This window comes from Chionomys nivalis, chromosome 17, assembly GCF_950005125.1.
Source record: "Chionomys nivalis chromosome 17, mChiNiv1.1, whole genome shotgun sequence".
In the NCBI taxonomy this organism is placed as follows: domain Eukaryota; kingdom Metazoa; phylum Chordata; class Mammalia; order Rodentia; family Cricetidae; genus Chionomys; species Chionomys nivalis.
The window spans coordinates 55,401,501-55,427,536 of NC_080102.1; the positions used below are offsets into that span (position 1 = coordinate 55,401,501).

At 41.7% G+C, this 26,036-nt stretch overlaps 2 protein-coding genes across 2 annotated transcripts in view; both read left to right on the forward strand.

The window, feature by feature from the left end:
* The first annotated feature begins 15,046 nt into the window (after positions 1 to 15,046).
* Positions 15,047 to 18,276, forward strand: LOC130888387 (olfactory receptor 8S1-like). The gene is made up of 2 exons (XM_057791293.1): positions 15,047 to 15,810; positions 18,114 to 18,276. The coding sequence occupies exons 1-2, from the start codon at positions 15,047 to 15,049 to the stop codon at positions 18,274 to 18,276; spliced, it is 927 nt and encodes a 308-aa protein (XP_057647276.1).
* Positions 18,277 to 25,609: 7,333 nt separating this feature from the next.
* LOC130888384 (olfactory receptor 8S1) overlaps positions 25,610 to 26,036 on the forward strand; it is a 3,211-nt gene continuing 2,784 nt past the window's right edge. The window contains 1 exon segment of the mRNA XM_057791291.1: positions 25,610 to 26,036. This exon segment is cut by the window's right edge and continues 138 nt beyond it. Within this exon segment, the coding sequence (XP_057647274.1) occupies positions 25,610 to 26,036 (427 nt within the window).

Consider the following 26,036-nt stretch of genomic DNA (forward strand, 5'->3'; position numbering starts at 1 on the left):
CTGGTTTTGACTTTTTGGGGGTTGGTTTGGTTTAGTTTGGCTTTGAAACAGAGTCTTTCTACATAGCCCTGGATGTTCTGAAACTGTGCAAACCAGTCTGGTCTCAAACTCACAGAGATCCACCTGCCTCTGCCTCCTGAGTGCTGGGATTAAAGGGATGCACTATTACACCTGACCCCTTACGTGTTCTTGAACCAAGCACCAAGCATACACATCTTGTGGCCAATTCAATTGAAAGTCTCTGTTTGTATTTCTCATTTTAGGTGACCACACTGGATGTCTGTGACAGAACTGCCCATCTAGAGCTGATGAGTGACTGCAATGATGTTCTCATGGCTAGAACTGCACTTTGTTGGATCTGCCACTCTTTCCTGATTGCTGCCCCCACCCTTATTTCTCATTCCTTTTATCTTGTCTAAAATACTTTGAGTCCATAGTGATAGTTTATAGCCCTTCATAAAACTATGTTGGTGGAAGTCGCTTGTTCATTTCCCAGCTGCTCAGGACCCCGAAATAATCACTCAGAAACTATATTAATTAAAACACTGCTTGATCAATCACTTAAGCATATTGCTAGCTATCTCTTATATCTCAGTTAACCCATTTCAATTATTTTATATTTTACCACAAGGCTCATGGCCTACCAGCAAGGTTCCAGCTGGCAGCTCGCGTCTTTTCCCTCTGGCAGCTCCATGGCTTCTCACTGACTCTGCCTACTCTCTCTATATCTCTTTCAGCCTGGCTTTACTTTGTTAAGCCATTGGTCAAAAAGTTCCTTTAGTAACTAATAAAAGCAACATATATACAGAAGGACTCCTCACACCATTATAATATTTACAATTTGGATTTTTATAATTCCTAGACAAATCAGCATTATTATCTATGTATTACTTCAAGGTGGATTTAAAATTTGCTCCAAGAAAAGAAACTTCCTCTTGTCCTCAGGAAATTTTCCAAGTGATTGGAAATATGATGGAAATGTCAGGATTCATTACATATAACAATCTCACCAAGCACACAAAGAACATCCTCCATTCCTGCCTTAGAAAGGACTTTCTCATCTGTCAGGGCAATTTCTAGTTCAATTTCTAGAACACAGATTTTTCTGAAGGGTTTGTGTGACAGGTGACTGTTTGACAGCAGAGGGCTTTCATGCCCTCGCTGCACCTCAATGTGTTCACAGACCCAGAAGCTCTCTGAATAAAATAAAATAAATACCAAGCGACTACTAAAAGAAAATAAGAAGGCATTGTCACAACTAGGCTCCTATTTTGTCTTTAATTGTGAAATACCTCATGCCTGTGCATGGCAGCCTCCAGTGCGGGCTAACAGGCTTTTAAGATGGTATAGGAAACTCAACAGCAGTAAGTCATCAAAAGAGGATTTGACTTCCTGCTCATTTGCATATGAGTGCAACAGCGCCACTTTGGGGATACATACCCATCAAAATGGAGGCGCTCTTCTGCTTCTAGGCTTTGGGGTTTGTTTGGTTCACTTTTTCTTTACTCCTCTCTTACCCCACCCGTGTCAAGGAATGTCCCAGGGAATGGGGAAACCCCCAACTCAACCCAATATTTTGATGCAGCCTGCTTTGGTTCCCAAGGTTGATACCCACCCAGCTTCAGCCTCCTCCTTTCTCTTTGTCTCCATGGCATTCTACCCACACCTCAGACCTGTGATCATTAGACTTCACCGTGTATCTGCGTCAGGTCACCCCTCCTCCAGCCCACGTGCATGCTGTCAGTGTGTGACATGGCCAGCCACCAATGATAGCCCAACTTTAGACTCTACAGCAGTTGGGACAGTCCCAGAATGTGGGCTTCGCTTGGTGGGGCACACAACATTGACGAGTGTGCTCCAGCTTCTCCCTGGAGGCAGCATGGATACTATAGTCAGTGGTTACAGCAGCTACATACAACGTAAGTCAGCAGCTTTCTGCAATGGTTATTTCCAGCATCTACCAAGTGCCCCACCAATCCAAAGTTCAACCCAAGAACATGTAGCCAAGCCCTGAGGAAGTTTAAGTGACCTGCAAATCCACCTGAAGTATGGCATTGGTTGCCCATGATATGGTACTGTATCTTGCTGTGTATCATTTCTGTGTTTATTTTATAACTGCCATAGCCAGTTTGTTCTTAGGAAATTATTATTTTGACTGTGCTATGCCAAGTTGGTCAGATTCTCTGTGTTTCAGTTTGTCTGTTTTACATCATTATTTCCTTAGTCACTAAAGAGGGAATTTTTATATCAAGTTATTACATTTACTAACTTTATTTTGATATGGAAAGAATCTATAGGAAGATTTCATAGTCTCTAGTAACTTCTGGAAGTTAAATAGAATGTTGTATATAAATAAAATGAGGACATAATTCTTCAAGGTATCGTTGAGGAGATTTTTTATTGTAGCTATGAGGGGGAGTACAGTCAAGGGCATCTGGAAGAGTCCAGAGCAGAGAAAAAAAGTAGTAGATTGAACATGTCCAGTGGACTGAATATGGTCATGAGGGGAGTGGGGAGGAGCCAGAGAAGAGGACTAAAAGAGAAGGGACCAAGAGTTAAGAGAACCAAGAGAGCAAAGAGAGAGCGTGGCTGGAATGGCAGCGCTCTGTAGGAATGAGAAGCTGGGAGAAGAGATACCCATAAGCTGAAGTTCAGGATAGGGGCTGGTGCAAGAACTAAAAGGAGCAGGATGCCAGCATGGACTCTGTAACAGATACTCGGGATGCTGAAAAAAATCTAAAAGCCAGCATGTGCTTTGGTATGCTCACAGATGCCACAAGTTAGACATTTGTCCTGAATTTCTTATGGACCTGACTGTATATGCTGCCCCAAGCTGACAGTATATACCAACCATGACCACATGGCTCAACTGTAGTAAAGAGGGTGGGCTGCATCCCGCCACCTGGCTAGCTTAACCCCGAAATAATTACACAGAAACTGTGTTCATTTAAACACTGCCTGGCCCATTAGCTCTAGCCCCTTATTGGCCAACTCTTACATCTTGATTAACCCATTTCTAATAATCTGTATTTCACCACGATGTTGTGGCTTACTGGGAAAGATTTAGCATGTCTAACTCTGGTGATTCCATGGCAGCTCTCTCTGCCTGCCTTCTTCCTAGCATCCTGGTCTGTCTACTTCACCCACCTAATTTTCTGCCCTATCAAAAGGCCAAGGCAGTCTCTTTATTTAACCAATGAAAATAACACATAGACAGAAGACCCTCCCACACCACTCAATGGCATGTCCAACTGTAAGCATTAGTTCCTGGAAATGTGCTGGTATTCTTGTGAAAGGTTAGCTTCAAAACAAGGCCATTCCACTACTTCCTAGTTCAGTGACTTCCTTTAATAGCAGCCTTTACTTTGGGAATTCATCTACAAAGCTATGAAGAGAGCACAGGACTCGGCTAGCACCCTCACATTGCTACTCCTCCTCAATTCCTGCCAGGGTTCAGCTCTATCCCTGGGTTTCTTGGCAGATTTGGGGTTAATTCCTACAGCTTTGTAGACTCTGTGGCTCATCATTGGCCTAGAAATTCTCTTCTACTCACTCATGATTAGATCTTGGAAGCAAAGTAGGGGAATGAATGATAATCACTTGTAAAACAGATAATTAATATTTTGAAATGGAGATAAACTCTTTCCATCTTAATTTTCCTTTTAATATATTAGTTGAATTAATAGTGGTGTTGCCGGGCAGTGGTGGCACACGCCTTTAATCCCAGCACTCGGGAGGGCAGAGGCGGGTGGATCTCTGTGAGTTCGAGGCCAGCCTGGTCTAGAAGAGCTAGTTCCAGGACAGAAACCAAAAAGCTACAGAGAAACCCTGTCTCGAAAATCAAAAAAAAAAAAAAAAATAGTGATGTTTTCCAGACCCTCAGAAAATTGGAGACAGCTTAACCTCTGATGAACTTCAAGACTCAAACTATGAACTTTGATGTATAAAGGTATAAACATATATGTAAATATATAAACCACATATGTAATTTTAAATTTTGTAGTATATTTAAGAAGTATTAATTTTAATGATATATTTTATTTAATCCAATATACTCACAATATTATTTTGTGTATAATTTACATCTTTAATTTTAATGTTTTCCAATTTTTACAGTGTTTCAGTTTTGGAAAAACCAAACTGAAATAATGCTAAACCTGAAGTGGTCAATAAGTTGAATAAAAAACTCAGTGGAAAGCCTGAGAAATATATGGATTATTAGGACAGACTATTAAGACTTGAAGACAGGAAGAAAAATTAAAATATTCACTTAGGATAAAAATAAATTAATAAATACACATGAACAAGAGTAAGGCAGTGGTGGTGCACACTTTTAATCCCAGCACTTGAGAGGTAGAGACAGGTGGGTCTTTATGAGTTTGAGGCCAGCCTGATCTACAGAGCAAGTTTCAGGACAGGCCTCAAAGCTGCACAGAAAAATCCTGTCTCAAAATACAAGAAAGAAAGGAAGAAAGAAAAAAGAAAGAGAGAAAGAAAGGAAGAAAGGGAAAAAATGAATGAATGAATGAATGAATGAATGAATGAATGATGTGGGATTCCCCTCTGTATGCTGTGAATATGTTTTATTACCATTGGTTAATAAAGAAGTGGCTTTCGCCTATGGCAGGAAAGAATAAAGCCAGGCAGGAAATATGAACAGAGAGAGAGTAGGCAGAATTGGAAATGCCATGTAGCTGCTGAAGGATAAAGATGCCCATAACCTTTCTGGTAAGCCACAACACAAATTAATAGAAATGGGTTAAATTAAAATATAAGAAATAGCTAGGAATATGCCTAAACCATTGGCCAAGCAGTGTTATAATTAATATAGTTTCTGTGTAATTATTCAGGTCTAGGCAGCCAGGAAAGTAAAGTACAGTCTCCATTTACAAAATGGTACCCAACCTGGAACATGAAAATGGGAGCAAAGTGCAGCTTCTTGGTAGACAAATTTTTTTCAGATAGGCTTTGTTTGTGAGCTGCAAGCAGAGGTGTGGCTCCTTTAAGAAATGGCTTTACGGTTCATACTAGAAGCATAAATGGCTCTGGCTTCTTTGGAAGGTCCTTCTACAGAGCAGTTAGGGTTTGTTGCTTAATGGCAACATAGACCTGCTGTGTCTCTGGACCCAGGGTGGTGAGCCTGGCTCACAGAACTGGCAGTAAATGTACCCTCACCATACTGAAAGATCAAGAGAGACAGAGCCAGCATCCAGGGCCACTACAACCAAGCTGCTTCCCATCTTAAAAGAACTCCTGGCCAGAGAATGATAACAGATATGCAATAAAGACAGATTCAGAGAGAAATAAACCTCTGAACCAGTTATAGTGTGTTTAAAAATGTACATAGGGTTGGGAGAAAGAAGGAAAAGAGTATAGACAGTTATAAAAGGAAATAAATAGTTTTAAAAATAAAACAAAGTCTTGCCAACCCTAGAGGGGCTTGCAGGTGTCCAGGGAGATGTCCCCAGCTGGTACCTTGGGCAACTGAGGAGAGGGAACCTGAAATGTTCCTATCCTATACTGATGAATATCTTACATATCACCTTAGAACCTGCATTTGGCGATGGATTGAGTTAGAGACAGAGACCCAATTTGGAGCAACGGTCTGAGCTCTTAAGGTCCAAATGAGGAGCAGAAGGAGGGAGAACATGTGCAAGGAAGTCAGGACCACGAGGGGTGCACCCAACCATTGTGACAGTGGAACTGATTTATTGGGAGCCCACCAAGGCCAGCTGGACTGGGACTGAATAAGCATGGGTTGAAACTGGACTCTCTGAACATGGCGGACAATGAAGGCTGATGAGAAGCCAAGGACAATGGCACTAGGTTTCGATCCTAATACATGAACTGGCTTTGTGGGAGCTTAGCCTGTTTGGATGATCACCTTCCTGGACCTAGATAGAAGTGGGAGGACCTTGGTCTTCCCGCAGGGCAGGGAATTTGTACTGCTCTTCAGTATCAAGAGGGGGGGGAATGGAGTGGGGGGAGGAGAAGAGGAGTGGGGATAGGGAAAGGGGAGTGGGGGAGGGGCAATATTTGGGAGGAGGGGGAGGGAAATGGGGAACGGGGACAGGTGAAATTTTAATTAAAAAAGAATAAAAATAATTTTTAAAAAATTAAAAAAATAAAACAAAGTCTTTAAAGAAACAGTAAAATTAATATAAAAGAGTAAAGACAGTCATAGATTAAAGGGGTAAAGAAAAACGAGCCACATAAAGATGGAATATACACAGAGAATCTAGATTATGTATACTATTTTGTTTTCTTTGAATTTTTTTGACTGTAGAGAGACATTTGATTCTGGGGGCTGCTAAGTTAAACCAACATAAAGGTATCTTGACTTCAAAATTTGGGTCTAAGGATATGTTGCTTTAGAAAAGAGGTTCTGCTTTTGTTTTCACAGAAAATGAGAACCTGTGGATTCCTTCCAGGCTAATGTAGTTTGATACAACAAGATTCCCAAAACGTCTCCATGATCCCTAAAAATACTTTGCCCAACAAATAGCAGGAAGCAGTTTGAAGAAAACTATTCCCAAAATTATTGTTTATGAATTTTTTTTTCATTTAAAAAGGGTTATGTATAAATGGTTAAATGGTCACAGTCAAACTATTTCTAAAAGAAAAGCGGGGGGAGATATGATATAAAGATGAATACTTTGCATTGGTATAGCTCTTAGTCTATTAATACAAACTTAAAATTTATTTGTTACACTGTATATATGTCTTTCTCTTGTTTAAGGTATTGAGTATAGGCAGCTCATTTAAAAATGTAATGTATAATTAAGAAATACAAATTGATAGGCATCTTTAATAGTCAAACTGTAGTCATGTTAGTTAGGTTTTCTAGATGTACAGAGATATATTTCACATGGATACGTATTCTTCAAACCTTTCAAAGACCTACAGAATATGGCATTTAAAGTGTTTTAAAAATTTAGACTTTTCTCAACAGTGAAAAATGTCTGCTTCAGGCAGTGCTGATTACTTCAAAAGGATGATGAGCATCAAAGAAACTCTTTATGGAGTTTGTTTTCAATGTGGCAAGACTAGCCATTTGGCCAAGAAACTCTTGCCTGACTGTTTGATGGTAATGCTGTATAAATTGGACATGCAGGACCCATAGAAAAGTGACTGCTGAACTTGCCTAAAGAAGGAGAGACAGTCCTTCAGAGTTCCTGATTCATGAAAGAGTCTGCCAGTCATTCCGCAGGACACAAAAGAAAGTGACTGAAAATTTCCAGTAAAGGCAAAACAGTCTTTAAAATTTCCTGCTTCATGGAAAAGTCTCCTGGGTACAATGCACCTGTAGGCTGGATATGGATGCCCCAATATTACAGAAGAACTTTGGGTGACTATCTAGGCAATGAGATGTCTCTGTCAATTCTAGAGTTTTAGAAATTGCTTACAATGCACTTCCTGTTTACTTAGGCAATATTATACCCTTCTGGGGGTCTTTGATGGAGTTGAAGAATAGATAGCTATAATTATAGTTCTTCTTAGTTATGATAAAAGATAAATTAGATATAAAACTTTAGATTCACAAACCTAGGATAGATGATAAAGTACTATCCTTAATTTGCCAAATGTAAATGGAATAAATATTGTAACGATAATTCTTATTTGTTGTTTTGTATATGTAATTTTACCATGTTAAAGTTAAAAAAAACTCTTATTTAAACAGAAAAGGGGAGATGATGTGGGATTCCTCTCTGTATGCTGTGAATATCTTTTATTACCATTGATTAACAAAGACACTGTTTTGGCCTATGACAGGGAAGAATAAAGCCAGATAGGAAATCCAAACAGATATATATATAGATATATATCTATATATATATATATATATATAGACAGAGAGAGAGAGTAGGCAAAGTCAGAAAGACACCATGTAGCTGCCAAAAGATAAAGATGCCCAGAACCTTTCCAGTAAGCCACAGCCTTGTGGTGAAACACAGATTAATAGAAATGTGTTAATTTAAGATATAAGATCTAGCTAGGAATATTCCTAAGCCATTGGCCAAGCAGTATTGTAATTAATATAGTTTCTGTGTGATTATTCAGGTCTGGGTAGCCAGGAAAGTAAACTGCAGTCTCCATTTACAAATAAATAATGCATACTTACATACTTAATATATGCATACATAAATAAATAAGTAGCATGGGAACAAAATAAGAGAGATATTTGAAACAACATGAAAAGATCAAATCTTTTAATTACAGTCAGTCACAAAAAAGGGAAAAAATATCAAAGGCATATAAAATATTTTCAGTGCAATCATAGCAAAAATCTTTGGGAATTCAGAAAAATAGAAGGCAATCCATGTACCAAAGGATGATAGAACATCAAATAGGCATATGAGAAAAGAAATTTCCCCTGTATCATAGCTAAAACACAGAAATGTATAAAACAAAGAAAATGTGTCAAAAGCTACCAGCAGATAAGGATTAGAAAAATACTAAACACTACAAAATAAACAAAATGACAGGAATTAATACACAGCTTTCAATAATAACTCTAAATATTAGTAATCTCAATTCCCCAGTGAAAAGACACAGACTAATCAAAAATAGTTTTTAAAAAAAATAGGAGGATCCATCTGTTTATTGACTACAAAAACACCTCCCTAACAAAGACAGACATCACCTAAAGGTAAAAGGATGGGGAGTGATCTTTAACTGAGAAGGAACTAGAAGGAGGTACTGCTGTCTACTATCTGACAAAACAGATTTTACACCAAAATTAGTCAGAGAAGATAAAGGAATCCACCTCATACTTCATCAGCCCCTGGAAGTTTCTTTAAAAATAGATCACATACCAGGAAACAACGTATGTCTCAACAAATACAGGAAAATTAAAACACTTTCTTGTATCTTACCTGTCCTCAATGACTGAATCAGCCATAAAGGAAAGCTACATAAGATATAGAAATTCATGGAGATTTTAAAATTCACTATTAAAGGAAGAATGAGTCATTGAAGAAATAAAGAAGGGAATAAAAATCTCCTAGAATTGAACAGAAATGAAGGTACAACAGTATTAGTAATAAACACTTTGGGCCAGATAATGCCTTGGCCTAGGGGACAATCCTGTGCATTGTACGAAATTTATCAGCGCCCGTGGCCTCTACTGAGTAGAGACCAGTAACCAATATATCTCCAGACACTGCCAAATAAGCCTGGAAGAAAGCAACCCCAAGAGGGAAACACTGTCTCCTTCTCCAATAGCTTAGTCAGTTATAAATTTCCACTTTAAATCAAGTTGACTTAAAACTGTCTTCTTCAATATGGACTAGGCATGTTTCAAGACTCTAAGAGCTAGTTAATTAGACAGGGTAGATTTACAGTTTCTAAGTTCTCTGCAGCCATGTTCAGTCCACCCTAAGCCCACTTACTGGCTCGTGGTTATTGAAAGCCTGTTTCATTGCGTCCCATCATGAGCCCAACGATCAGTCAGCTTTCTAAAGATGGAGTACCACTGAGGAAGCTGTCTTGTGACTGTCAGAGATCATAGACACGGCAAAATATCTATGAAATTTACCTAATTTCCAGTTGGTGTAAATAAGGGATCTAGATTTTTGTAAACTCATTTTTTAAGGCAGATGAGCCTTAGGAAGGAGAGGGGTTTCCTCCCTCCTTACTGTGGTTCTCATGGTGTTGCTGCAAACATGTACTTCTCTGACCAACATGTTCTGAAAAAGTCAGACATTTTGTTTCCCTTCCCACTGTAGCTTTCACACCAAAAGACTCAGCGATCTGGCTGAATACCCAACTCCTGCACCTTAAATGACCTCATATTCTTCACGCTGAGGCTAATTAGCATTCCAGAGATACCCCACCCCCACCCCACCCCCCATACACACATACAGTTCAATTACTCATAAAGGTTAAAAGTTACAAATCAGGGTTACATTTAATGCAATTGTTGGCAGGTTATAATTTTGCTTTGGGGTCCAGAAGAGCCTTTGCTTAATAAACTAAAAACCTCAAACCACAAACCGCAAAGCACTCTGAAGTGTCCCTGCCTGGCCTAGGCAGCAAAGGCACCAAAATATATATATATATATGAAAGAATTTGGGTTGGCTTTCTTCTTTCCACTTTTAGAATTTATTTTCACACCATACATATTTGGAAAGATCCAAAGAAGTGAAACAGAAAACAGTACCTTTTTAGAAGGCAGTTTGGTGAGGTTTCTCTGGTTTTTGTTTTTTGGGTCTTTTTGGGAGGGAAGGATTGTTCGTCTTTAGAACTACAAATTCTTTCAGAGTTCATTCTGCACAAACACTGAAACAAGAAAAAGCATTTATTAAACAATTATTAAACGGCAACATTGTTATTGAAAACAAACAATGATCTCTAATGAACTCATTTCTCTTGCATCTATTCTGTGAAACAATCTGCCGCTGAAGAAACAATAATACAAATGAACAAGGCTAACAGCAAGGACGTCCATGTGCTGCAAAGAAGGGGTTGATTGACTAGTATACATAACTCGAATATTTTGAAAATTGGTTTATTTTTTACTTCACATACATGGGTGTTTTGCCTTCGAGTGTGTGTGTGCACCACGTGTGTGCTGTGCCAGTGAGGGTCCGAAGGAGTCATATGATTCCCCAGAACTGAACTTACAGGCAGTTATAAACTGCCATATGGGTGCTGGGAACTGAAGAGCGTCCTCTGCAAGAGCAGTTGCCAATGCGTCAACACTCTAGTAACTTTGTATATACAGAACTCTTCGGGGCAGGGAGACCATCTACAGGAGGACTGGAGCCTTTCTTCTCCTCTTTCACATATGGGGAGATTAGGGGGACAGATCCATAGAAGAGATATTTGGTGAAGCTGAGTAGGAAATAAATAGATACAAGGTAAAAACACAAATTTGTAAGCATAATCAGTTAGGGACTGGAGAGTTTATTGGCTAAGATTACTTCCCACTCTTCCAGAGGCCTGAGTCAGATTCCCATATCAGGCAATTCCCAGCCCCCTGTAGCTACAGCGCAGGGCATCTGACGCCCTCGTCTGGACTCCATCACCTGCACTTTCGTGCCAGGCACTCACATCGACCCAGACACATAAGGAAATATACGTGTAATATTTGAACACAATAAATCATATTATTAAAAGACTTGTATGCTAACAATTAGGAACCTAAATAAATACTTGGAAATAAATACTCTATTCATCAACCTGAACAGAAAAAGCAATGATACATTGGTAAATGTAAAAAGAAAAAGTAAAGATGTGGCGGTACAGAGTGAGAGAAGAAATTATGTAAATACGGTACTCATATGAAATTCTCAAAAATACGCTGGACTTGGAGGCGCACGTCTTTAATCCAAAACTTGGGAGGCAGAGGCAGACAGATCTCTGTGAGTTTACAGCCAATCAGGTCTACAGTGCAAGTTCTAGGACAGCCAGGGCTACATAGAGTTTATGTTATCAAGAGACCCTGTTTTAGACCGATATATACACACATATTTATATATGTATAAACATTTATATATAACTATTCTCTTTTAATATATACATATATTATATACACACACATATATGTATGTATATTAAAAGAGAATACTTGAAACTGGAAGGGAGTGGTGGGCAGAGTAAGGAAGAATTTGGAAGTGAGGGTATGAAATTCTCAATTATTTTTTTTTCTTTTTTTGTTTTATTTTGTGTCTTTTTGTGGTTTGGTTTTGGTTTTTTAAGACAGAGTTTCTCTGTGTAGCCCTAGCAATCCTGGAACTCACTCTGTAGAACAGGCTGGCCTAAAACTTGGAGCTCCTCCTGGCTCTATCTCCCAAATGTTGTGAGTAAAGGTATGTACCACCACCACCTGGTACCATTTTTTTGTTGTTTTTAAAATGTATTATTGCAATTTTATTTATTTATTTTGTATGTATGAGGTGAGTTTGTGTGCCATGTTGCATATGTGTAGGGCAGAAGACAACTTGTGGGAGTGCTGTGTTCACACCATTTCCCCCTCCTAGATTGCTGTGTTCACACCATTTCCCCTCTTAGAGTGCTGTGTTCACACCATTTCCCCCTCCTAGAATGCTAGATTCACACCATTTCCCCCTCCTGGAGTGCTGTGTTCACACCATTTCCCCCTCCTGGAGTGCTGTGTTCACACCATTTCCCCCTCCTAGAGTGCTGGATTCACACCATTTCCCCCTGCTGGAGAGCTGTTTTTACATCATTGGCTCCCTTCAACCCCTCCCATTCTCCCCCTTCCCAGATTCATAAAGAAGCTTCGTTCTGAAGCACAGACTTTTACAGAAATCTACAACTGGTCGTAATATACAGAACACTGATCTTAGTGTGCCCTACACCAGCTGATACTTCTACAACACACCCCTACACTGAAGGCTCTGAGACCATCTTTGAAGGAGAGGTAGAAAGACTGTAGAAGCCAGAGGACCAGGACATCTGCTGCAAGACAGTATCTCCTGTGAGTGACAGGGAAGCTGTGCCCATGGGATCTCAACAATATGGTCACCTAAACAAAACCAAAAATAGGACAATCGGCATGCCAATGTGGATGGGGAAAATCAAGACCCCGCTCCTGGATGAAGAACCCCAAGAAATGAATAACGGCTGAGAGAGATAATCAGTCTGCTCCAGGGATGAGGCCCTCATAGGTGATCCAGGCCTAAGCAATCAACCTTAAACACATATATACGAGCAACATTAAATAAACTCCCCTGGTCATATTTATAAATGTGTGTGTTTGTGCATGTGAGTGTGTATGTGTGTGTTGTGTGTGTGTATGTGTGTGTAACAATGATTCAAGAATAAGAGGTCATGACTGGGGTTTTTTAACCTTCATTCTAGAGTAAGTTAAGTGGCATATGAGTTCAGTGAAAGCAATATACTGTAGAGAATTTTTCACAGTTCTTTTTTAGATTTGTGGAGGCATCTGAACAACATGTGACATTCTAGGTAATGGGGATGCATTTCTGGAGAAGGAGCCTAGGAGACGAGGCATAGCAGATACTAGGCAGAGCTGGACAAAGTTGGCAGGAAAGGGGTTGTGTGTTTGTTTCTCAGAATTTTGAGCATTGTACAATGAATATGCCTATAACCTACTGATATATCAGAGATATATTTACATAATAATAGAATTAAAAATGGATTATTGGCCACCTCAGGGTCCTCTTGTATGATGTAACTCACTAAAACAAGAGTACCACAAAGAAAGAGTCAGCCCAGAGGCCCCGCTCAGAACCGCAGAAGACCAGCTGAAGGTCCCCAGGGACCTCTTTCCCTCTCTCAGGGCTAAAGTTGACTCAGAGTCCCAATGGTCATTGTTATTTGTAAAGCAGAATTTTGGAAAACTACCCTTCCCCTTGGACATAAAGACTATGGAGATGAATCCTTACTCAGAAGTCTCATGTGGGCTAGAGAGACCGTTCAGCCATTAAAGGCTGATAACCAACTAAGACTCAGCCAAAATTTAAAAAGCTCAGTGCGCAGAAGTCCCTCGCCTCTATCCCCTAGGAATAAGTTAAGGGAAGCCTACGGAAACTAAGTCCAACCGTGGCTTTTGTTCACTGTTGGAGAGGATGTTCTCTGGCATTCTCCACTAAGCAAGCACGTCTCGTTTCTGCTTTGGAATCCAGGTAAGGATAACTCTTATTTAAATTCATCTTCTCCCAAAACTGCCCACTCTGGGAACCCATGACCGTGATAATCATGAACGGAGATCAGATCTTTGTGTAAGAACGTTCTAGCTATCCACTGAGAAGAGAGACAACCTCCTTACCTCCCTCTGGTCTAAAACTGAACCCTGTAACTGTCCATTCTACCAACTAACTATCCTTTATCCCTCCTCCTTTTGGAGACAAGATATCTGTAATGTTCAGAAGTTGGGTGATGTAAGTTTGATGTGGCTTTATCCACATTCAGTTCAAAGATTCTCGGGTCCCTGTGGTCTCTCGTGTAAATCTGGAGAATGCAGTGAAAGCAGAGGGCATTGTCCTCACTTCCATTTTGGGGGCTTCCCCTGAGAAGTGTCCATGAAACTTTGTGCTACCTCTGCTTGAGCTACTAGCATACAAAGGGACAAGGACTTTCTTTTCAGTAGCAAATGCACACCCCCAAAAATCAAATCACTTTGCTTCATCATTCTTAGAATGACTAAAAGGAAGTGGATCTTGGAAACCATTTGGTTTTCCAGATTGTTTTACATCTATTGGGGGTGGGTTGTGTGTGGCACTGTATGTATGTGGATTCAGAGGACAGCATGCAGGAGTCAGTGCTCTCCTTCCATCCTTCCACTCTGAGTTCCAGGGACAGAATTGAGACCATCAGCCTTGTGGCAAGCATCTTAACTCCTCTAGCCATCTGACTGCCCTCCTTATGTTTGTTTTGTTTTGGTTTTTTGTTTTGTTTTGTTTTGTTTTTCAACATGGGGTTTCTCTATAGCTTTGGAGCCTGTCCTGGAACTAGCTCTTGTAGACAAGATTGGCCTCGAACTCGCAGAGATCCATCTGCCTCTGCTCCAAAGTCCTGGGATTAAAGGTGTGCACCACAACCACCTGGCTCCTACTGACAGTTTTAAACAAAAACTTCAAAGGATTTACAATTATGAGGACAGACAAAGGACTGGCACCATCATGGGATGTAACAATACTTCTCTCAATTATTCAGATATCATTATAGTCTGTCATGCACATGTCCAGCCAAAATATTGACTGCTGACCCGCTATGCCAGGCAGTCAGTCCTGCAAGTTGAGCTTGACGCTCTTTGGAAGTAGAACATAAGACGTCTCAGAGTCCAGGCGGTCTGTGCTCAGCTTCTTTCCCCTCTTTCTCCTTCTCTAATCCCGTTTCTCCTTCCCTCCTTTTCTAGTTCTCATCCTCCACATGCTGCCCACACACCTCCACTCTGCCTAGGAGGTCGCTGCCCTGAGCTAGGATGTGCTGATGATCTAACACAGCAGAAATGTCACTGCCACGCAATCCCTCCTGAGTCAACCATTCCGGAGCTGCATAGCAGTGCTGGACAATCTTTTCGGTTCTCGTCCCTGATGGGATGCTGAATGCGCCATGGAAGTTAGAAATGTCACTGAATTTGTGCTTCTGGGACTGACCAGCAACGCTCAGACTCAGGGGCTGCTCTTTGCACTCTTCTTGGTGACTTACCTGTTGATACTTACGGGGAACCTATTGATGTTGCTGGTGATCAGCTGGGATCCCCACCTTCATACCCCCATGTACTTCTTCCTGAGACACCTCTCCTTTATAGATGCTTTCTACTCCTCAGTCATTGTGCCTAAGTTGCTGAGGAACCTTATTTCTGAGTGGAAGACTATTTCCTTCCTTGGGTGTTTTATTCAGATCGCCCTGGTCATATTTTCTGCAGCCACTGAAGCCTGCCTCCTTTCTGCGATGGCCTATGACCGCTTCCAGGCTGTGTGTCACCCACTGATGTATGTGGTCACTATGAATGAAAGAGTGTGCTCTGGGCTGGTGATCATATCATGGGTCTTAGGAATCAGTGCTAGCCTGGTTAACACGTTCCTGCTATCACAAGAGCACTTCTGTGGCCCAAACCTCATCTGCAGCTTTGCCTGTGAGGTTCCCCCAGTGCTCTTGTTGGTCTGTTCTGACCCCCACACTACTATCGTCTCCATCCTGACAACCATGGTGATCTTAGGTCTTGGTTCTCTTGTCCTACTGCTGGGATCCTACAGCCGTATCATCACGACAGCCCTGGGCATCAACTCAGCCAAGGGTCGAAGCAAGATCTTCTCTTCATGCTCTTCTCATTTCCTTGTGGTCACCATCTTCTATGGGTCGGGAGTATCCAGGTGTGTCACACAACAGTCCCTTATCATAAAGGACGGGTGTTTGTCCCCTAACTTCCCTTGGTCTACATGAGCATGCTGTGTGGCAGGAAAGAATCATCCTTAAATTCCATCCTGGATCCCTCAGGATTGAGCCCCAGTCCAGTCTGCTGTGGACTAGCTGTTTGGTTTTTGAAAAGCTCACCTGTGGCTGGGGTAAATGTACCTCCCTTTATCTCAGTTGTCTCATGTGCAATAAAGGACAATAAGATTTACCCTGCTGATTTCACAGAAATGTTAGGAAAGTAGATGATTAAAGTTAGTTAGATCAATACCTTTTCCTTAAAGATTGTGTGTGTGTGTGTGTGTGTGTGGGAGAAAGAGAGAGAGAGAGAGAGAGAGAGAGAGAGAGAGAGAGGATTCCCTCTGTATGCTGTGAACATGTTTTACCATTGGCTAATAAAGAAGCTACTTTGGCCTATGGTGGGGCAGAATATAGCTAGGCAAGAAAACTAATCTAAATGCAGGGAGAAAGAAGATGGTGTCAGGCAGACACCATGTAGCTGCTAAAGGAGAAAGATGCCAGAACCATACTTGTAAGTGACAGCCTTGTAATAATACACAGATTAATAGAAATAGGTTATTAAAGGTATAAGAACTAGCTAGGAGCCATGGGCAAATAGTGTTGTAATTAATATAGTTTTTGTGTGATTATTCAGGTCTGCATTGCCAGGAAACGAAAGTGCAGTCTCCATTTATGTGTGTGTATGCGTCTGTGTGGTTTTTGTGTGTGTGTGTGTGTGTGTGTGTGTGTGTGTGTGTGTGTGTGTGTGTGTACCGGTGCTTAAAGGCCACACAAGAGCGCTGGATCCTCTGGAGCTAGAGGTACATGTGGTCACAAGCTGTCTGCCATGCATGCTGTGAACTAAACTGCAGTCCATTGTTTTTTGTTTTTTGTTTTGTTTTGTTTTGGTTTGGTTTGGTTTGGTTTTTCGAGACAGGGTTTCTCTGTGGCGTTGGAGCCTGTCCTGGAACTAGCTCTGTAGACCAGGCTGGTCTCAAACTCACAGAGATCCACCTGCCTCTGTCTCCCGAGTACTGGGATTAAAGGCGTGCGCCACCATCGCCAGGCACTGCAGTCCATTGTTAAAGCAGCAACATTCTTAGCCCCTGAGCCATCTTCCCGGCACCTAAATAACTCAGTAAATCAAATCAAGCAGAGTCCATAAGGAACATTCTGGATATGTTGCATTTGTACCAGTGAACATAATTCCATTGATAAAGTAATAATGTTTTTCTGGGAAATAACCCTGTGGATACTTAACATATGCCCAATAATTTAATCTTAATATTTTAAAGTCATATTTGCTGCCGAACCCATTTCTATCTCTCACTTTATTCAACAATTTGGCTCCTTTCCCAGCCAAAGAAGAATATTACTTAAAAAATTGTTCCACCAAAATAATGTGTAATGCCAACTGGTGGTGGCAAACGCCCTTATTCTCAGCACTCAGATACAGAGACAAGTGGATATCTGTGAGTTTAAGGCCAACCTGGTCTACAGAGCAATTTACAGGACAGACTCCAAAGCTACACAGAGAAATCCTGACTCAAAAACAAAAACAAACAAAACAAAAATAATGTGTTGGATCTGGAGAGACTGTTGAACAGTTAGGATTACTTGCTACTCTTGCAAAGGACCAGGTTCAGTTCTCAGCACTGCATGAATGCATACAACCATCCATAATTTCAGTTCCAGGGGACCAGGAACCCTCTTCTGACCTCCATGTGTAGCATACATGTATATGGTGCACATTCACACATGCATGCAAACATTCACACACATATGATAATTAGTAGTGATTATTATTAATTATTTAATATAGTTGTGAGAATAGTCCTCGGAGCCATACGTCTGGGAACAATGGCAGTATTGAGAACTAGACACATGGTTTTGCAAAAAATAATCATCTCTAAATGAGAACTTAATGTATCTGAATTGTGATACTATCATGACTATTAGCCAAGATGCTCTGTAGAGGGAAATGCTATGGAAATGTATTATCCCTGTCCTAACCTGAACAAACAAAGCAACTCATTTTCATGGGAGAGTTCCTTTCTGTGAGTTCACTCGTGCTTGGAAGCATTGGAAGACAGAAATGATTGACTTCCCAATGATCGGTCATTTCTAGAAGCTCTCATGGCGACAGTCCACTTGACCCTGAGGTGCCTTGTGCATTCGGCAAGAGTGGATGGCCCATGGCTGCCAACAGTATTGCCAACCTCATCCTGAGTTCACTTTGCTCCTTTGTGTAATTCCTCCCAAGGTACATGACTCCAGCATCCGGCTCAACCCTGGAGTTAGTGCTGTCTTTGCAGTACAGTGTGGTGACCCCGCTGCTAAACCCCCTCATCTACAGCCTGAGAAACAAAGACGTGAAGGCAGCTCTGAGGAGGATGCTGACCAGGAGGTCCAGGCTGACCTTGTAGCCCAGGTACTCCTGCTCCTTCGGGGATGGGGAGGGGAGTTATAGAAGGAAGATGCTACAAGAAGCCATCTTACTACTCACCCATCTCTATGTTGCCACAACAGAGGAAGTTCTCTTCTCAGATTGCCCTACCCCTAATCGTTATATAAGGAAACTTCCAGAACAGAGCAAGTAATTCCCCACTAATCCAAGAGACCCACTTAGTGCATTAGAAAATCTTCAGAGCTCCACTAGCCATTTCTGCAACTCTTGGTTTTCCCCTTCCCTGGTCCTTTATTTTGTCTGTGCTCAGAGTATGAATGCACATGTCAGACCACTGGTGACGATAGTGCCACATTCCAGGACAGTAGCATCTTTGTTGGACAAACACAACACTCACCCACCTTTTTCCATCCCAAGGGATCATTTGAAAGATCTAAATCTCCACAATAAGTAAAAAAGAGACAAATTAAGTGTGCCTCTGGAGTCCTGTCTTCACTCATAAAAGCAGTGCCCTGAGTATTTTCTAATTCCAATGGATGGATTTAGAAAACACTATTCTGAGTGAGGTAACCCAGACACAAAAAAAAAATGAATATGGTATGTACTCACTCATAGGTGGATACTAGCTATAAACAAAGGATATTGAGCCTATAGTTCGTGATCCTAGGGAAGCTAAGTAATAAGGTGAACCCAAAGAAAAACATACATAGACCCACCTGGATATTGGAAACAGACAAGATCTCCTGACAAAACTGGGAGCATGGGGGTGGGGAGTAGAATGTAGGAGAGATGGGGAGAAGGAGAAAAGGAGGGGAGAAGGGGAGTGTTGAGCAGAACATGAGGAAATGGGATAGTCAAGAGGGAGAAAGGACAGATTTGAGAGCAAGAAAAGAGATATCTTGATTGAGGAAGCCATTGTGGAGTTAGCAAAAAAACTGACTCTAGAAAAATTCCCAGGAATCCACAAGCATGACCCCTGCTAAGACCCTAAGCAATAGAGGAGAAGGTGCCCATACTGGCCTTGCCCTGTAGTCAGACTGATGATTATCTTAAATATCACTATAGAACCTTCATCCCACAACAGATGGAAACAGAGGCAGAGACCCACAACACAGCACTGGACTGAGCTCCAAAGATCCAGTTGAAGAGTAGAAGGAATGAGAATATGAGCAAAGAGGTCAAGACCATGAAGAGTTCATCAGCTGGACTGGGAAGAAACAAGCATAGGACCAAACTCCCTACTCCATCTGAATGTGGCTGACAGTTGTATGCCTGGGGCAAACTGAGGGGCCACTGGAAGTGGCACTGGGATTTATCTCTACTGCATGTACTGGCTTTTGGGGATCCTATTCTCTTTGGATGTATACCCTGTTCAGCATAGATGTAGTAGGGAGTGCCTTGGACTTTGCACAATGCAAAGTGCCTTACCCTCTCTTAGGATTAGAGGGGGTAGAGTGGGAGGATGTGAGGAGGGAATGGGAGGAGGGGAGAGAGTGGAAATTTGGATGGGTATTTTTTTAATCCAATAAAAAAAGAACTACAAATTCTTTCAGAGTTTATTCTGTACAAATACTAAAACAAGAAAAAGTATTTATACAATTATTAAACTGCAACATTGTTATTGAAAACAAACACTGATCTCTAATAAACTCATTTCTCTTGCATCTATTCTGTGAAACAATCTGCCGCTGAGGAAACAATAACACAAATGAAAAAGGCTAACAGGCAGGATGTTCATGTGCTGCAAAGGGGTTGATTGACTAGTATTATATAACTCAAATATTTTGAAATTTGGTTTATTTTTTGTTTCCTGTGCATGGGTGTTTTGCCTGCGAGTGTGTGTGTGCACCACGTGTGTGCTGTGCCGGTGAGGGTCCGAAGGAGACATGTGATTCCCCAGAACTGAACTTACAGGCAGTTATAAACTGCCATATGGGTGCTGGGAACTGAAGAGCGTCCTCTGCAAGAGCAGTTGCCAATGTGTCGACACTCTAGTAACTTTGTGTATACAGAACTCTTTGAGGCAGGGAGTCCGACCCTCTATAGGACTGGAGCCTTTCTCCTCTTCTCCATATGGGGAGATTAGGGGGACAGATCCATGGAAGAGATATTTGGTGAAGCTGAGTAGGAAATAAATAGATACAAGGTAAAAACACAAATTTGTAAGCATAATCAGTTAGGGACTGGAGAGTTTATTGGCTAAGACTGTTGTGGGAGCTTCTTCCGCTCCTTCAGCCAATAGCTGCTGAGATATCAGCCCACTGGGGCGTGGTCTCTCTCCCTTTAAAAAAGCGGCCACTTCCCTCAATTCGCTCTCTGGCTTCTGGCTTAGCTTCTGGCAACTAGGTTCACTTCCTGATTGCGCGGAGTGCTGTTGTCTGGGAGGGTGAACTGTAAGTTTTTCCCCCTTAAATAAATAACCATTCTATTTGTCATAATTCCAAACTGGTGTGGGATTGTTTGTGACTTACGCCTTTATAAGATTACTTGCCACTCTTCCAGAGGACCTGAGTCAGATTCCCATATCAGGCAATTCCCAGCCCCCTGTAGCTACAGCGCAGGGCATCCGACGCCCTCGTCTGGACTCCATCACCTGCACTTTCCTGCCAGGCACTCACATCGACCCAGACACATAAGGAAATATATATGCAATATTTGAAAACAATAAACCATGCTATTAAAAGGATTGTATGCTAACAATTAGGAACCTAAATAAATACTCGGAAGTAAATACTCTATTCATCAACCTGAACAGAAAAAGCAATGATACATTGGTAAATGTAAACAGAAAAAGTAAAGATGTGGCAGTACAGAGTGAGAGAAGAAATTATGTAAATATGGTACTCATATGAAATTCTCAAAAATACGCTGGACTTGGAGGCACTCGTCTTTAATCCTGAAACTTGGGAGGCAGAGGCAGACAGATCTCTGTGAGTTTACAGCCAATCAGGTCTACAGTGCAAGTTCTAGGACAGCCAGGGCTACATAGAGTTTATGTTATCAAGAGACCCTGTTTTAGACCGATATATATACACATATTTTTATATATATATATGTATATATACTCCCTTTTAATATATATATACATATATTATACACACACATATATGTATGTATATTAAAAGAGAATACTTAAAACTCGAAAGGAGTGGTGGTATGGGGGGAATAAGGAAGAAATTTGAAGTGAGGGTATGAAATTCTCAATTATTTTTTCTTTTTTTTTTGCTTTATTTTGTGTATTGTTGTGGTTTGGTTTTTGGTTTTTTAAGACAAAGTTTCTCTGTGTAGCACTAGCTATGCTGGAACTCAATCTGTAGATCAAACTGGACTAAAACTTGAAGCTCCACCTGGCTCTCTCTCCCAGGTTTAATGTTGTGATTAAAGGTGTGCACCACCACCACCTGGTACCATTTTTTGTTTTTAAAGTATATATTGTGTTTTTATTTATTTATTTTGTATGTATGCTATGAGTTTGCATGTCATGTTGCATATGTAGACCTCAGAAGACAACTTGTGGGAATGCTGTATTCATACCATTTCCCCCTCCTGGAATGCTGTATTCACACCATTTCTGCCTACTAGAGTGCTGTGTTCACATATTTCTGCCTTCTGGAGTGTTGTATTCACACCATTTCCCCTTCTTGAGTGCTATATTCACACCATTTCGTCCTCCTGGGCTGCTGGATTCACACCATTTCCCCCCACTGGAGTACCTTATTCGCACAATTTCTGCCTTCTGGAGTGCTTTATTCACACTGTTTCCCCCTGCTGGAGTGCTGTATTCACACCATTTTCCCTTCCTGGAGTGCTGGATTCACTCGATTTCGCCCTCCTGGACTGCTGGATTCACACGGTTCCCCTCCAGGAACATTGTATTCACACCATTTCCCCCTCCTGGAGTGCTGTGTTCACACCATTTCCCCCTCCTGGAGTGCTGTGTTCACACCATTTCCCCCTCCTAGACTGCTGGATTCACACCATTTCCCCCTGCTGGAGAGCTGTTTTTACATCATTGGCTCCCTTCAACCCCTCCCATTCTCCCCCTTCGCAAATTCATAAAGAAGCTACGTTCTGAAGCACAGACTTTTACAGAAATCTACAACTGGTCGTAATATACAGAACACTGATCATAGTGTGCCCTACACCAGCTGATACTTCTACAACACACCCCTACACTGAAGGCTCTGGGACCATCTTTGAAGGAGAGGTAGAAAGACTGTAGAAGCCAGAGGACCAGGATATCTGCTGCAAGACAGTATCTCCTGTGAGTGACAGGGAAGCTGTGCTGTAGTGGGGGCTGCGGGCTGTGTTCCTGCCACCCCAGCTCCTGGTTGCCTGGCTAGCTTATGCCCCAAAATAACAATACACAAACTGTATTCATATAAACACTGCTTGGCCTATTAACTCTAGCCCTTACAGGCTAATTCTCATATCCTGATCAACCCATCTCTAATAATCTGTGTAGCATCAGTCTTACCGGTAAAGATTCAGCATGTCTGACCTGGCGGCTTGCTTCATTGTGTCTGCTCTGGGGAGGAGCGGCATCGCATCTGAGCTCACTTCCTCCTCCTCCCAGCATTCTATTCTGTCTACTCCACCCACCTAAGGGATGGCCTATCAAATGGGCCAAGGCAGTTTGTTTATTGACAAATGACCTTCCTCCATCACTGTGCCCATGGAATCTCAACAATATGGTCACCTAAACAAAATCAAGAACGGGAAAATGAATATGCCAATGTCAACGGGGAAAATCAAGGCCCCGCTCCTGGATGAAGAACCCAAGAAATGAATAATGGCTGAGAGAGATAATCAGTCTGCTCCAGGGGTGAGGCCCTCATAGGTGATTTAGGCCTAAGCAATCAACCTTAAACATATATATGAGCAACATTAAATAAACTCCCCTTGTCATATTTATAAATGTGTGTTCGGGAATGTGAGTTTGTGTGTGTGTGTGTGTGTGTGTGTGTGTGTGTGTGTGTGTGTAACAGCATTGATTCAAGAAAACGAGGTCATGATTGGGTTTTTTTAACCTTCATATTAGTGTAAGTTAAGTTGCATATGTGTTCAGTAAGAGGAATGTTTCAGTTGAATATAATGTACAGAACTTGTCACAGTTCTTTTTCCAGCCTAACACATTATTAGATTTGTGGAGGTATCTGAACAACATGTGACATCCTAGTCAAGGGAAATGCATTTCTGGAGAAGAAGCCTAGAAGAAGAGGCATAGCAGATACTATGCCAAGTTGGGCAAAGTTGGAGGGAAAGGGGTTGTGTGTTTGTTTCTCAGAATTTTGTGCATTGTACAATGAATATGCCTATAACCTACTGATATATCAGAGATATTTTTACATAATAATAGAACTAAAAACTCAGGGCCTTCTTTATGATGTAACTGACTAAAACAAGAGTACCACAAAGAAAGAGTCATTTTTACATAATAATAGAACTAAAAACTCAGGGCCTTCTTTATGATGTAACTGACTAAATCAAGAGTACCACAAAGAAAGAGTCAGCCCAGAGGCCCTGCTCAGAACCGCAGAAGACCAGCTAAAGGTCCCCAGGGACCTCTTTCCCTCTCTCAGGGCTAAAGTTGACTCAGAGTCCCAATGGCCATTGTTATTTGTAAAGCAGAATTTTGGAAAACTACCCTTCCCCTTGGACTTAAGACTATGGAGATGAATCCTTATTCAGAAGTCTCATGTGGGCTAGAGAGGCTGATAACCAACTAAGACTCATAACCAAAATTTAAAGAGCTCAGTGCCCAGAAGTCCCTCACCTCTATCCCCTAGGACTAAGTCAAGGGAAGACTACAGAAACTAAGTCCAACCGTGGCTTTTGTTCACTGTTGGAGAGGATGTTCTCTGGCATTCTCCACTAAGCAAACACATCTGGTTTCTGCTTTGGAATCCAGGTAAGGATAACTCTTATTTAAATTCATCTTCTCCCAAAACTGCCCACTCTGGGAACCCATGACAGTGATAATCATGAATGGAGATCAGATCTTTGTGTAAGAACGTTCTAGCTATCCACTGAGAAGAGAGACAACCTCCTTACCTCCCTCTGGTCTAAAACTGAACCCTGTAACTGTCCATTCTACCAACTAACTATCCTTTATCCCTCCTCCTTTTGGAGACAAGATATCTGTAATGTTCAGAAGTTGGGTGATGTAAGTTTGATGTGGCTTTATCCACATTCACTTCAAAGATTCTCGGGTCCCTGTGGACTCTCGTGTAAATCTGGAGAATGCAGTGAAAGCAGAGGGCATTGTCCTCACTTCCATTTTAGGGGCTTCCCCTGACAAGTGTCCGTGAAACTTTGAGCCACTTCTGCTTGGGCTACTAGCATACAAAGGGACAAGGACTTTCTATTCAGTAACAAATGCGCACCCCAAAAAATCAAATCACTTTGCTTCATCATTCTTAGAATGACTAAAATGAAATGGATCTTGGAAACCATTTGGTTTTCCAGATTGTTTTACATCTATTGGGGGTGGGTTGTGTGTGGCACTGTATGTATGTGGATTCAGAGGACAGCATGCAGGAGTCAGTGCTCTCCTTCCATCCTTCCACTCTGAGTTCCAGGGACAGAATTGAGACCATCAGCCTTGTGGCAAGCTCCTTTACTCACTAAGCCATCTGACTGCCCTCCTGAATTTTGTTTCGTTTTGTTTTGTTTTGTTTTGTTTTGTTTTGTTTTGTTTTGTATCTCGAGACAAAGTTTCTCTGTAACTTTGGTGCCTGTCCTGGAACTATCTCTTGTATAAAAGATTGGCCTCATCTCACAGAGATCCATCTGCCTCTGCCTCCCAAAGGCTGGGATTAAAGATGTACACTACAACCACCTGGCTCCTACTGACAGTTTTAAATGAAAAATTCAAGTGACTTAGAAACTTATGAGGACAGAGAAAGGACTGGCACCATCATTGGATGTCGCAACACTTCTCCCAAAATTCAGACATCATTATAGTCTGTCATGCACATGTCCAGCCAAAATATTGACTGCTGATCCACTGTGCCAGGCAGTCAGTCCCGCAGGTTGAGCTTGACGCTCTTTGGAAGTAGAACATAAGACGTCTCAGAGTCCAGGGGTCTGTGCTCAGCTTCTTTCCCCTCTTTCTCCTTCTCTAATCCCGTTTCTCCTTCCCTCCTTTTCTAGTTCTCATCCTCCACATGCTGCCCACACACCTTCACTCTGCCTAGGAGGTCACTGCCCTGAGCTAGGATGTGCTGATGATCTAACACAGCAGAAATGTCACTGCCACGCAATCCCTCCTGAGTCAACCATTCCGGAGCTGCATAGCAGTGCTGGACAATCTTTTCGGTTCTCGTCCCTGATGGGATGCTGAATGCGCCATGGAAGTTAGAAATGTCACTGAATTTGTGCTTCTGGGACTGACCAGCAACCCTCGGACTCAGAGGCTGCTCTTTGCACTCTTCTTGGTGATTTACCTCTTGACCCTTACGGGGAACCTGCTGATACTGCTGGTGATTGGCTGGGATCCCCACCTTCATACCTCCATGTACTTCTTCCTGAGACACCTCTCCTTTATAGATGCTTTCTACTCCTCAATCATTGTGCCTAAGTTGCTGAGGAACCTTATTTCTGAGTGGAAGACTATTTCCTTCCTTGGGTGTTTTATTCAGATCGCCCTGGTCCTATTTTCTGGGGCCACTGAAGCCTGCCTCCTTTCTGCGATGGCCTATGACCGCTTCCAGGCTGTGTGTCACCCACTGATGTATGTGGTCACTATGAATGAAAGAGTGTGCTCTGGGCTGGTGA

Excerpts from the sequence above, each read along its gene's own strand:
- LOC130888387 (XM_057791293.1), top strand. The coding sequence starts at position 15,047 with ATGGAAGTTAGAAATGTCACTGAATTTGTGCTTCTGGGACTGACCAGC. Across the intron at positions 15,811-18,113 it reads TATGGGTCGGGAGTATCCAG|GTACATGACTCCAGCATCCG; the intron begins GTGTGTCACACA and ends ATTCCTCCCAAG.